This window comes from Symphodus melops (assembly GCF_947650265.1).
Source record: "Symphodus melops genome assembly, chromosome: 5".
NCBI lineage: Eukaryota > Metazoa > Chordata > Actinopteri > Labriformes > Labridae > Symphodus > Symphodus melops.
The window spans coordinates 1527960-1540563 of NC_136695.1; the positions used below are offsets into that span (position 1 = coordinate 1527960).

The 12604-nt window shown below is 50.1% G+C and overlaps 1 protein-coding gene across 1 annotated transcript in view; it reads left to right on the forward strand.

Moving 5' to 3' along the window:
• Nucleotides 1–12604, forward strand: part of LOC306823289 (CREB-regulated transcription coactivator 2-like) — an 18907-nt gene continuing 6303 nt past the window's right edge. The window contains 4 exon segments of the mRNA XM_079342745.1: nt 1–367; nt 8425–8526; nt 11304–11420; nt 11805–11899. Coding sequence (XP_079198871.1) covers nt 194–367; nt 8425–8526; nt 11304–11420; nt 11805–11899 — 488 coding nt within the window. The 5' untranslated portion in view covers nt 1–193.

Genomic DNA, 12604 nt, shown 5'->3' on the forward strand with positions numbered 1-12604 from the left:
TGTCTCTGTGAGCCGCTAAAATGTTGATCCATGGACTCATGTCGGCGCTGCCCTGCTGCTCAAACAGCCGCGCTCACTTGTTGACATTTTCCGCCTGTTGAATCAGCAGCGGAGTGAGACCTCTTCACTTTCCCGCGCCTCTCTGCTGAAAAATCATTCCACTACGTCAAGTCGTCCCGTCCGCTCGGTGAAGATGTCTGCGACGGGTACAGGCGGCTGCGGACCCGGACCCGGACCCACTTCGGGCTCCGGGTCCGGGGCTTCCAACCCCAGAAAGTTCAGCGAGAAGATAGCGCTGCACACCCAGCGACAGGCCGAGGAGACGGCCGCCTTCCAGGAGGTCATGATGGACATCACTTCGACTCGGGTGAGTGTGAGACGGGGGAGGAGGAGGAGAGCTGCCCGGAGGAAGAGAGGCCTTCCCCGGGCTCTGACATAACGATCAGCGCTGACCTCCACACGGAGAATAAGTGCTCTCAGAGTGAATAACAGCGTCACACGACATCGTACTGAGTGACATTTATCATCAGCTCAACTTGTTCTTACTTCTGCTCGTCCGTTTCCGATACGTCGTTAGCACAGTTAGCATCCGCAGCTAACTTGGCTTGTTTACTATGTTGCGTTCACGTCGCTGTCAACCTGTTGGACGTCCCGCCGAACCCCGTTCAAAAAACTCACCATTTAGCGCGATGTTACCCGTTTTTACCTTCATTGTAATGAAGTTTAACACAAAGTAAAATAATTTACTGAACATTTCAGTCCTTCTTTTTAATTCGGCACACATTTTAGACACTTTAAATGAAGAGATAGAACGAGTCACCCAGGATAACTGGGTTCACTGTTAATGAACAGAGTGAGACTGTAGACCGATGATGATGAGGGGGGGGGGGGGGGGGGGGGGGGGGGGGGGTTGATGTAAATATCAGCGTTCACTTTATAAGAACGTGTTCCAGTGACGGTGGACAGCGTCCTGGTTCAAGGACCCGAGAGGACGGACCCTCTCGTCTCTGACCTCTGACCTCTGACCTCTGAGTGTTCATGGATCGACTGTGAGCAGCTTCAGCTCTGTTTGTGACTTTGACTTGTAGACGTGTTTTCATGAAGGGGGCGGGGCTTCAGGTTCACCTGTGAGGGGGTTCTGTCCTCGGTCTTGGTCTCAGACTGGGCGGACTCTGGTAGACCACCACTGATAGTTTAGCTTTATACGTCATGACTGTGATTTAAAGGAAACGCCCCTTTTTAAAACAACATTTTCTAGCTTGATTTTTATCCCCTCTAAGTGAGGGACACGCCCCCTATGAGGGACACGCCCCCTATGAGGGACACGCCCCCTATGAGGGACACGCCCCCTTGTACAACTTTTGCAAAAAACACGAATCAGGATCTTCTTACAGCGTCCCGTTGTCATGGAGACAGGACTGGCGTGCGTAAAGCTTTACTGCCTTGGGGGGGAAAAAACCGCCAGGTGGACACGGCGCCGAATAAACCCTTCGATCTTTAGAAGTACAGAAAAAAAAAGGGCGTTATTGAAAAGTGTCGCCGTCTCATCACGCCGTGGCTTCACACCGTCTCATCACGCCGTCTCATCACGCCGTGGCTTCACGCCGTCTCATCACGCCGTGGAAGAGTGGAGTCGTTTACGAGCAGCAGCCGAGCGCTCGATGAGCCTCAGGTGACACGTGTTCATGAAGTGTCCAATCACAGCGCTCCGTGTTTACTCTGGCTCACTGTGGTTAATCGCTGTCTGCGTCTTCAACACGCACGCCATCTCGCACGCCGTCTCGACCTTTACGGCTTTTCGTGTTTGGATTATTTTTATGAAGTGAGTTCAGCGTTTCTGTTTTCAGCGGCGAGCTGACGGAGATTTCCTCGCCGCGGGGCTCGACGAGGAGCTGATTGGCTGGAAAGCTCGCTTGAAGCCCGTCAGGACAGGAAGTGGCGAGGTTTCGCAGGTCACAGGGTCTTTACACGGTTCGTCATCCAGGGTCCGACATTAACGCCCGCCAAGCGCAGTTTTTTTTTGTACCCAAAAGTCGTCAAAACGATGAAGCGTGTTTTATGACGCTTCCTGCTTCTCCGTCTGAGAGCAGGAACACACGCTGGAGCGCCAGCCACCACGCGGCGGCGGTACACGCCCCTTTTCACTGTTGGTGCATCAGCACGCCGTGGATCCGTACAAACATCTGGACCTCGCTGCAGAGAGTCTCAGTAGGACGAGCGCTGAGGGAAGACGCTCCTCACGCCACGGCCACGAGGCGCCGCCGCCGCCGCCGCCGCAACCACAACGCCGTCTTCAGACTGAGACGATGAGTTACCTGCAGTCCCACACTGACCCCTGACCCTGAACGCCACGCAGGAGTCTGTGGGAACCTCCCTTTACTCGTGTTTCTTCAGATTAGACACACACGCACGCACGCACGCACGCACGCACGCACGCACGCACGCACGCACGCACGCACGCACGCACACACACACACACACACACACACTCCACTTTATGATTGAACTATTAAAATGAGCTTCCGTCTCCACGCCGAGCGCCGCGGGTCCACCTCCGGAGCGCGGCTGCACGCCCCCGACCGCCGCACGCCCCCGACCGCCGCACGCCCCCGACCGCCGCACGCCAACCTGTAGTGACAGCGATGCTTTCTTAAACACAACGTGTCTGAAGCGTCCTGCACGCTCCGCTGGTTCTGCTCGCCGTGACGTCGTGCGCTCAGTGTCTTCGGCTCCTGCAGCTTTTTGAGCAGACAGAAACAAACGATTCATCAGCAGCTCGTAAAGACGATGGATCAACAATCAAATCGATTGTTCAGATTCCACGCTGACAAACACAGCGCCGCCGCCGCCGCCACCGCCTCCTCCTCCTTCGCTTACTGACAATAACAACCCTTTGGGTTTTTGTCTCTTCTGGGAATTCCTTTTGCTCCTGTCCTTTCCCCCAACACACACACACACACACACACACACACACACACACACTCTGCAGCAGAAGTGCGTGGGTGGTCCAATCAGCTAATAGCATCAGGGTGTGTGTGTGTGTGTGTGTGTGTGTGTGTGTGTGTGTGTTGTAGCTCCTGTGTGTCAGAGCTGCTCAGTCTTGATATGCAGTTTGTGTCAGACATTTTCAACAGACCAGACTTCTGAATGTAGAAGTTCTTTAAAGGACCAATCAGAGAGCTGTGTTTATTTAAAGGACCAATCAGAGAGCTGTGTTTATTTAAAGGACCAATCAGAGAGCTGTGTTTATTTAAAGGACCAATCAGAGAGCTGCTCTCTTCCTGTGTGATCATGAAGGAAACCTGCTGTGTTGAAGCTTCTCTGACAACAATGCAGCAGCCAGCATGTCCTCCTTCTCACTTTAGATTCTGCTCCTGAATGCTCTGGATCTGATTGGACCAGAGAAGGTAGGCGGGGCTTTGAAGGCCGTTTTGGACGCCCCTGGGTTTTCCAGATATGAGAGCAGTTATCAGGTGAACAGGTGTTGCAGCGATGGAAGCGGGCAGTGGAACTGCTTCAGATAGAAGTGATTGTACCCGAGCTAAAAAGCCTCTGCATGTTTCTAATAAGCTCCAGCAGCAGAAAGCTGCTCAAACTAGGATCAATGTTGGAGATGAAACATGGAGAGAGGTTAGAACGCAGAAAGCTTTACAGACCCATGCAGAGCTGGCTAAACACTGAAGCTACAGTGTCCACCACATGCAGAGCTGGCTAAACACTGAAGCTACAGTGTCCACCACATGCAGAGCTGGCTAAACACTGAAGCTACAGTGTCCACCACATGCAGAGCTGGCTAAACACTGAAGCTACAGTGTCCACCACATGCAGAGCTGGCTAAACACTGAAGCTACAGTGTGCACCACATGCAGAGCTGGCTAAACACTGAAGCTACAGTGTCCACCGCATGCAGAGCTGGCTAAACACTGAAGCTACAGTGTCCACCACATACAGAGCTGGCTAAACACTGAAGCTACAGTGTCTCTACATGCAGAGCTGGCTAAACACTGAAGCTACAGTGTCTCTACATGCAGAGCTGGCTAAACACTGAAGCTACAGTGTCCACCACATACAGAGCTGGCTAAACACTGAAGCTACAGTGTCCACCACATGCAGAGCTCTGTGAGAGGGGGGGGGGGATGAAGTGAAGGCAGCGTGCACGCCGCTCTCAGGAGGAGGCGGTGTGTTCATGTGTGCTACACAAACAGGAGGTCAGTCTGGACCAATCATTAAACAGAGCAAAGTCACACATGAGCACGAAGATCCAGAAACGGAGCGATTAGACGGGCGTGTGGCGTGTTTGTAGAGAAGTGATGTAACAGCTGTTTGTGGTTAAAGGATCCTCTTCCTCTCTGACACTGAATAACAATCTGAGCCTTCAGGGTTCTGCACGGCTCGGCAGGTGTACGTACGAAAGCTCAGGTCCCCGTCTTGGGTTTGAGTCCGACCGCATCCCCTCACTCTCTCCGATTTGGACCGTGGGCGCTGAGTCCAGCGGGGGAGCTGAAATGGCATCATCATAAAGAGCGCCTTCAGGCCTGATGTTTCAGACCCGACCACCAACTCCCAATAAATCTATTAACATCTATTTCCAGAAGCTTCTCTGCTCACAGGACGCTGAGCATCGTTACTCGGAGGCAGAACTGGCGCTGCTCGTGGCGGGAACAGGGTCTTCTACCAGTTACTGTACTGCTGATTTATGACTCCTGCAGGGCGTCCAATCAGATAATAGAAGCGTGAGAGATTCGATTCATTCTCAGTCCATGAAAGTGGAACTTCAGGCTGTCAGAGATTTATGATCTTCGGTTCTTTAAAGCAATATTATTATGATCAGGAAATCCTGACATTCAGACATTTTGGGTCTTTGAAGGTGAAATACGAAAGTGTTAGAACTCGTAGAAACGAGATGTTTTTGGTGCCGCCCATTCTGGGGACTTTTTGAAGAAGAACTCTGACGGCTGATCTGAACCTTGAAGGAAGAATCCGCTCTCCTCCAGAGACACACCTCCAAAGCCCCGCCCCCTTTTGTTTGCACAAAGAACTTATCAAATTGGAACGTGCACGCGAGCACTGAGCGACAGACAAACTCGTTCTCAGGGTGTGTGTCGGTCACTGTGGTGTGACGTTCTCAGGGTTCTTCTTTAAAAAGTCTGTGTGTTGTGACGTTCTCAGGGTTCCTCTTTAAAAAGTCTCCGTGGTGTGACGTTCTCAGGGTTCCTCTTTAAAAAGTCTCCGTGGTGTGACGTTCTCAGGGTTCTTCTTTAAAAAGTCTGTGTGTCGGGGCGCCGATAGCTCAGCGGCAGCGACAGCGCGCGTACCATGTTGCGAGGATTCGGTCCTCGCGCGGGCGGCCCGGGTTCGCGTCCGGCCTGTGGCCACTTTCCCGCATGTCTCTCCCCACTCTCTCCCCATTTCCGACTCTATCCACTTTCCTATCAATAAAGGCAAAAAGGCCAAAAATAAATCTTTAAAAAAAAAAAAAGTCTGTGTGTTGTGACGTTCTCAGGGTTCCTCTTTAAAAAGTCTCCGTGTTGTGACGTTCTCAGGGTTCCTCTTTAAAAAGTCTCCGTGTTGTGACGTTCTCAGGGTTCCTCTTTAAAAAGTCTCCGTGGTGTGACGTTCTCAGGGTTCTTCTGTAAAGTTCTCCGTGGTGTGACGTTCTCAGGGTTCCTCTTTAAAAAGTTCTCCGTGGTGTGACGTTCTCAGGGTTCTTCTTTAAAAAGTTCTTCGTGGTGTGACGTTCTCAGGGTTCTTCTTTAAAAAGTCTCTGTGGTGTGACGTTCTCAGGGTTCCTCTTTAAAGTTCTCTGTGGTGTGACGTTCTCAGGGTTCTTCTTTAAAGTTCTCCGTGGTGTGACGTTCTCAGGGTTCTTCTTTAAAGTTCTCTGTGGTGTGACGTTCTCAGGGTTCTTCTTTAAAGTTCTCCGTGGTGTGACGTTCTCAGGGTTCCTCTTTAAAGTTCTCCGTGGTGTGACGTTCTCAGAGTTCTTCTGTAAAGTTCTCCGTGGTGTGACGTTCTCAGGGTTCTTCTTTAAAGTTCTCCGTGGTGTGACGTTCTCAGGGTTCCTCTTTAAAAAGTCTCCGTGTTGTGACGTTCTCAGGGTTCCTCTTTAAAAAGTCTCCGTGGTGTGACGTTCTCAGGGTTCTTCTGTAAAGTTCTCCGTGGTGTGACGTTCTCAGGGTTCTTCTGTAAAGTTCTCCGTGGTGTGACGTTCTCAGGGTTCTTCTGTAAAGTTCTCCGTGGTGTGACGTTCTCAGGGTTCTTCTGTAAAGTTCTCCGTGGTGTGACGTTCTCAGGGTTCTTCTGTAAAGTTCTCCATGGTGACGTTCTCAGGGTTCTTCTGTAAAGTTGTCTGTGGTGTGACGTTCTCAGAGTTCTTCTGTAAAGTTCTCCGTGGTGTGACGTTCTCAGGGTTCTTCTGTAAAGTTCTCCGTGGTGTGACGTTCTCAGGGTTCTTCTGTAAAGTTCTCCTTGGTGTGAAGTTCTCAGGGTTCTTCTGTAAAGTTCTCCTTGGTGTGAAGTTCTCAGGGTTCTTCTGTAAAGTTCTCCGTGGTGTGACGTTCTCAGGGTTCTTCTGTAAAGTTCTTCGTGGTGTGACGTTCTCAGGGTTCTTCTGTAAAGTTCTCCGTGGTGTGACGTTCTCAGAGTTCTTCTGTAAAGTTCTCCGTGGTGTGACGTTCTCAGAGTTCTTCTGTAAAGTTCTCCGTGGTGTGACGTTCTCAGAGTTCTTCTGTAAAGTTCTCCGTGGTGTGACGTTGTTCTTGTGACTCACGGAGCCTGATAACGGCGTGCTCCGTTCACGCCACACACAGACGCTGTTTGCAGACGTGACGTCACCCGTGAGACGCCGACACAACACTTAGAAAGTGACGAACGCCAGATGACTGATGACCCGCTCGCAGTGACACGCTCAACAGAACGTTCTGCCCGTCTCAAACACATTAACCCCTTCAGCTCTGCAGCATAGACGCTGTTCTGTCTTTATTTCAGCACATTGTTCTACATGTGATCAAAGCGCTCGAAGGAGGCGGCTTGGATCCTCCTGCAGGAAAGACCATCAGTCGTGGTCATGTGGCGACCGATACGATGGCCGCACGTCGCTCTGTGGGACGATCAAAGATGTGCGTGCGTGCGTGCGTGCGTGCGTGCGTGCGGCTGCAGTGAACGTGTGAGAGGTGAAATCAACGACCAATCATTGAATGTGGAAACTCGACTCGTCATGTCTGGCTTTGCTCTGAAGGATTCATTCAGATTCTTCTCCTCTCTCCGTCTTAACTTTCAATGTGCTGATTCAAAGACGTCTCTAGTAATCGTGTGACTCGGGTTGTGAGGTTTGGACTTCCACTGAAAAACGTGCGTTTGGACCGAGGCCGCCTCCTCCTCTGCCATGACGCGGCTCTTCTAGAGATGACTCAGCGTCTTGGCTCGTTCCTCTGAGTCCTGCTCACTTTCACTCTGAGCCTCGTCTGCGTCTCCGTCCGTCCTGGAGGAGTTTAAAAGCTCGTCCTCATCACTCATCCACCGGCTCCCTTTACGAATCATTCTCTGCTTGGACAATGATTAGCTCGCTCTCTCGCTCGCTCGCTCTCTCGCTCGCTCGCTCGCTCGCAGCAGCACAAACACTGAATCTTCCATCCCAGCGAGAACACAGCGTGTTCAGCAAAGGATCCAAGGACGCGAGCAGATAGAGAACAAGGCCAGGAGACACTGCAGATAAAATAAGTTCATCACACTTTGAAAAAAAAACAACAAAAAAACTGGGCCAGGGCCTCTGAGTGTGTGTGTGTGTGTGTGTGAGTGTGTGTGTGTGTGTGAGTGAGTGTGTGTGTGAGTGTGTGTGTGTGAGTGTGTGTGTGTTGCTGACACGCTGTAAATATAGACGTGTTCTCTCTTGTTGTTACTTTTTCATTCCCTTTAAGAGAAGCTGGTTCACAGGAAGTTTATAAATAAACCACACACACACACACACACACACACACACACACACACACACACACACACACACACACACACACACACACACACACACACACACAGACTGAGCTGCTTCATGTGTGCTGGTTAAAGTAAAGGTCAGAGGTCAGCGGTGGAGTTTGTTTTGTGAGTGCAGCCCGAGGCCTCTCCCTGCACACTCAAACTACAGCTGCAGTTCCTGCAGTGTCCACCGGAGGCAGGCTGCAAAAACCCCATAAACCAGGTCACCTGTTCAAATGTTGAGCGGCCGGGTCAGAACCAGGCGTGTGGTTTGTCAGGAGGAAAACGACCTGGAGCTTCAAATCAAAGTTCACCGCCGTTTGACTTGTTCAAAGGAGGGCGTTTGGAGGCGTGTCTCTGGAGGAGGCGTGGCCTAACAGCCGTTTGTTTTGGTTTCCTGTGTGATGTGATTGGTCTGAATGTTTAACGTGTGTGTCGTCTCCTCTCCTGCAGCTCCAGGCTCAGAAGCTCCGCCTCGCCAGGAGTCAGGGGCCGTACTACGGCGGCTCGCTACCCAACGTCAACCAGATCGGCAGGAGCCCGCAGGACTTCCAGGTGACTGATATTTAGCCTTCAGCTATTCTCACTGCTCTGATCTGAGGCGCCGCGCCCACCAGCGCTGGCGATGCCTTCAGGGGCGCGTGCATGAAGCGTTTACTGTTTACTAGATGGTTATGACCCGATCAGAGGACGCGGGGACGAGAGACCCGCGTCCTCACGGGCGATATCAAACATTTGGAGAAGAACGTCGGTGACATCAAACGACGTCTCTCTGAAGAGTTGAGTGATTTTTCCACGTGAGCACGGAGCAGGGCGGCGTGCTGCTGCACTCGGCGCCTTCGTTTCATTTCTCACTGCTCGACTCTCCTGAAGCGTCTTTCCCAGCTGCAGGACGTCGCACACTTCCTGCACCGCTGTCAGAGTGAAAATAGAAACGGAGTCACAGCGAGTTCTTCTGGAGGATGAAAGCAGCTGTGGTTCGGGCGCTGAAGTTTTGCTGCGTCACCACAATCCGTCTGAGTCATCAGCGTTTCCCATCAGCGCGGCGGCGGCGGAGCCAAACTCATCCAGTAATGGAAGTGTTTCATCAATATCACGGCCTCTTATCGGCTGACGTCTCCACCTCCCTCCGCTGTCTCGGAGATGGAATGAACGTTTCCTGCAGCAGGTCGGAGAAACGTTCAGGGAGATGAGAGGAATGTGGGAGGTCGAAGCCTCGGCTGCAGCGTGCATCTTTTATCTTCAAGGTTGTTTTCTTTGTTCCCAGCAGATAGATGTTTAACTGGAAGAGCGACGGCCCCACATGTTGGCTCTTTAATACAATAGGAACACGCAGACGAGACGTTTTGAGGGTCCACAGGTCGGACTAGAACCCGGGCCGTCCGCTGATAGGACTTAAGCCTCTGTAAAGGGGGCGGGGCCTAACTGCTAGGCCCTCTGCGCAATAGTTTTGATTAATCATGAAAACAGCTGGAAAATAAGCAGCTGGTCTGGAAACATTTGTAAAGCTGATGTTTTCAAGCCCGGAGCCGACGGTAACCTTTTATTTATTCACATAAAGGATGAAAAAATGACACATTTTTATCTTTCCTACGATATATCGCTCGAGCCCTCAGGACACGAGTGGGCTGAAAATAATCACTGAATGTTCCTCCTTATAACACATTAGCTCCACGTTGTTTTTGTCCCTGAGGCCGCAGTGTGACAACATTACAAGAAGAAGAGATCAACATAAACACAGTCTCCTTCAGGAACCGACTGCAGGCTGCAAGCTCAACAGAGTGAATCCACAAGGACAGGAAGTCCCAGAGCGTCCGCTCACTGTGAAAACTCAACATACAGACTCCTCATCCGATTTTCAACATGACGTCAAAACAGACGATGAACAACAAGTTCTGTGATCTTGTAGTTCTTCCTGTGATCTTGTAGTTCTTCCTGTGATCTTGTAGTTCTTCCTGTGATCTTGTAGTTCTTCCTGTGATCTTGTAGTTCTTCCTGTGATCTTGTAGTTCTTCCTTTGATCTTGTAGTTTTCTGTGATCTTGTAGTTCTTCCTGTGATCTTGTAGTTCTTCCTGTGATCTTGTAGTTCTCTGTGATCTTGTAGTTTTCTGTGATCTTGTAGTTCTTCGTGATCTTGTAGTTCTTCCTGTGATCTTGTAGTTCTTCCTGTGATCTTGTAGTTCTTCCTGTGATCTTGTAGTTCTCTGTGATCTTGTAGTTCTTCCTGTGATCTTGTAGTTCTCCTGTGATCTTGTAGTTCTTCCTGTGATCTTGTAGTTCTTCCTGTGATCTTGTAGTTCTTCCTGTGATCTTGTAGTTCTCCTGTGATCTTGTAGTTCTTCCTGTGATCTTGTAGTTTTCTGTGATCTTGTAGTTCTCTGTGATCTTGTAGTTTTCTGTGATCTTGTAGTTCTTCGTGATCTTGTAGTTCTTCCTGTGATCTTGTAGTTCTTCCTGTGATCTTGTAGTTCTTCCTGTGATCTTGTAGTTCTCTGTGATCTTGTAGTTCTCTCTGATCTTGTAGTTCTTCCTGTGATCTTGTAGTTCTTCCTGTGATCTTGTAGTTCTCTCTGATCTTGTAGTTCTTCCTGTGATCTTGTAGTTCTCTGTGATCTTGTAGTTCTCTCTGATCTTGTAGTTCTTCCTGTGATCTTGTAGTTCTGTGATCTTGTGAACAGATTATGTGGAAATTGGCAGTTACATAGATATTATTTTCTTTTTCCTCTTTTTTTCATTTAAATTTATTTGCATTTCAAAAATACAACGTACAAGAAATATTGACGACAGGTCCTTTTCCGGTTCTTTATGTTTCTATGCACAGAAAGTATTTCTCCCCCTCCTGATCCTCGTGGATCAGCTACATGTATTCCATGAACACACTGTGTGCTTCTCCTGCTTGTTTTTTAAACATTCATTTTTCATTTCATACTTTGCATTTCACAAGAGAGTGATGTAACAGAGTCAAATCCTCTTCCTCTGTAGGGATCCTGTCTGTGATGTTGTGAAACAACTGGATCCTGTCAGAAACATGTTCACACCTTCCTCTGATGCTCTCTGTCATCACAGCCAGTTAAAACCATTGTCTTTACCTGTGAGTCAGTAAGAACACATCGGAGGGCTCTGGTGTCCTCCTGAAGCTCCACATGTTCAGGTTGATGTATGAACATTTTGTGCTGCAGCAGCTGGAAGCTGAAATGAGAGCGATGAATGTCTCTGTCCCCGATGAGGACGGCGTTCTCTGCGTCTGGTTCATCGTTAGAAGGAAAGCAGTCGAGTTGATGATGAATACATTTGCATAACAACTCATTGTATGTTTCTGTCTTTTCTTCAGGGCTCGTTCCCCTCCGCTCTGGAGCCCAACCGCTCAACTCGACATCACGGCCTGGTGGAGCGAGTCCAGAGGGACCGCCGTTTCATCTCGCCGGTCAGACCGTACCGCAACCGACAAGTATCCTTCAGTTTGGTTGAGCTGAAACGCCGAGGGGGCGGACGTGAATAATGTTCACACAGTGAAAATGAAGAAAAGGGAAGAAGAGCGGGTTTGGTAGCTGAAATCTGTGCAGACGTGTCAAACAGCCGGCGTGTTCAGTGTGAGGTGTGAAGCTCTGCAAGCTGAGCTGAAAGAGAAACAAAAAGCTGCCAGTCCAAGTTTTTAAATGTCCTCCGTGATGATCCGACGGCCTGGCAGCGAGAGGTTTGACTCTCATGTTTCAGCAGAGTCAGGCGAGGAGAGAGAACGCTTCCAAACAAAAGGAGAAGTTATTAAACCACAATGAAACCGTCTGCAGACACATGAGGTCATTCTGTTTCCTTTAACCACCCGTCTCCTCAGGTGGACAACTCGCCGTATAACTCCGCCTACCTGTCCCCGCCTCCTGACCCCAGCTGGAGAAGGTACGGACTGTTCCCCTGTCTGTCTGTCTGTCTGTTTTCATGAAGCCCAAACTGTCTGCAGGGAAGCTTCAATGATCCGCCGCCGCCGCTATGAAACCTTTCTGAAACCTTTGCGACACCTCAGATCACCTGGAAGTGAAACATGACCACAGAAGCCGTGTGGGGCGGCGGGCGGGGCGGCGTGTGGGCGGGGCGATCCGCTGCACCACGTCTTATTTAAAGATCTCATTTCTTTAACGTCCTGGAGCGAGCGGTTTCCCCCACCTGAGGGCGGCGCTCCCTCTCCGACGCCTTCTTTAATTTATGCCAGAAAATCCCCAGAATCACGAGGTGACGTTGAGGCTCCACCAAGGTTTTCATGGCTCCTCCCCCGAGGACGCGGCTTCGCTCCGTTTGCCTCTGCAGCACAAACACTAACCTCTAGACAATTAACACCCAGCACAGTTGATTTAAGCTGGCGCCTCTCCAACCTGACCGGTTTTTGAAGAGCTCTCTGTTCCTTTTTGTTTTTCTGGGAATCTGCCTCCTCTTTTTCTCTTTCTCTCTCTTTTTTTTTTTTTTTTTTTTTTGGCCTCTTCTTCTGTTTTCTGCTTCCAGTTCCAGTCGCTTAATTTTCGCCTGCCTGCCTGTCTGCGTTCTTTCTGGTTTTTCTTCTAACAAGACAACAATTACCCTTCAGAGAGGGGACTGGCTGCGGTCCACAGACAAAGAAGGTCCACTGCACAACACACACACACA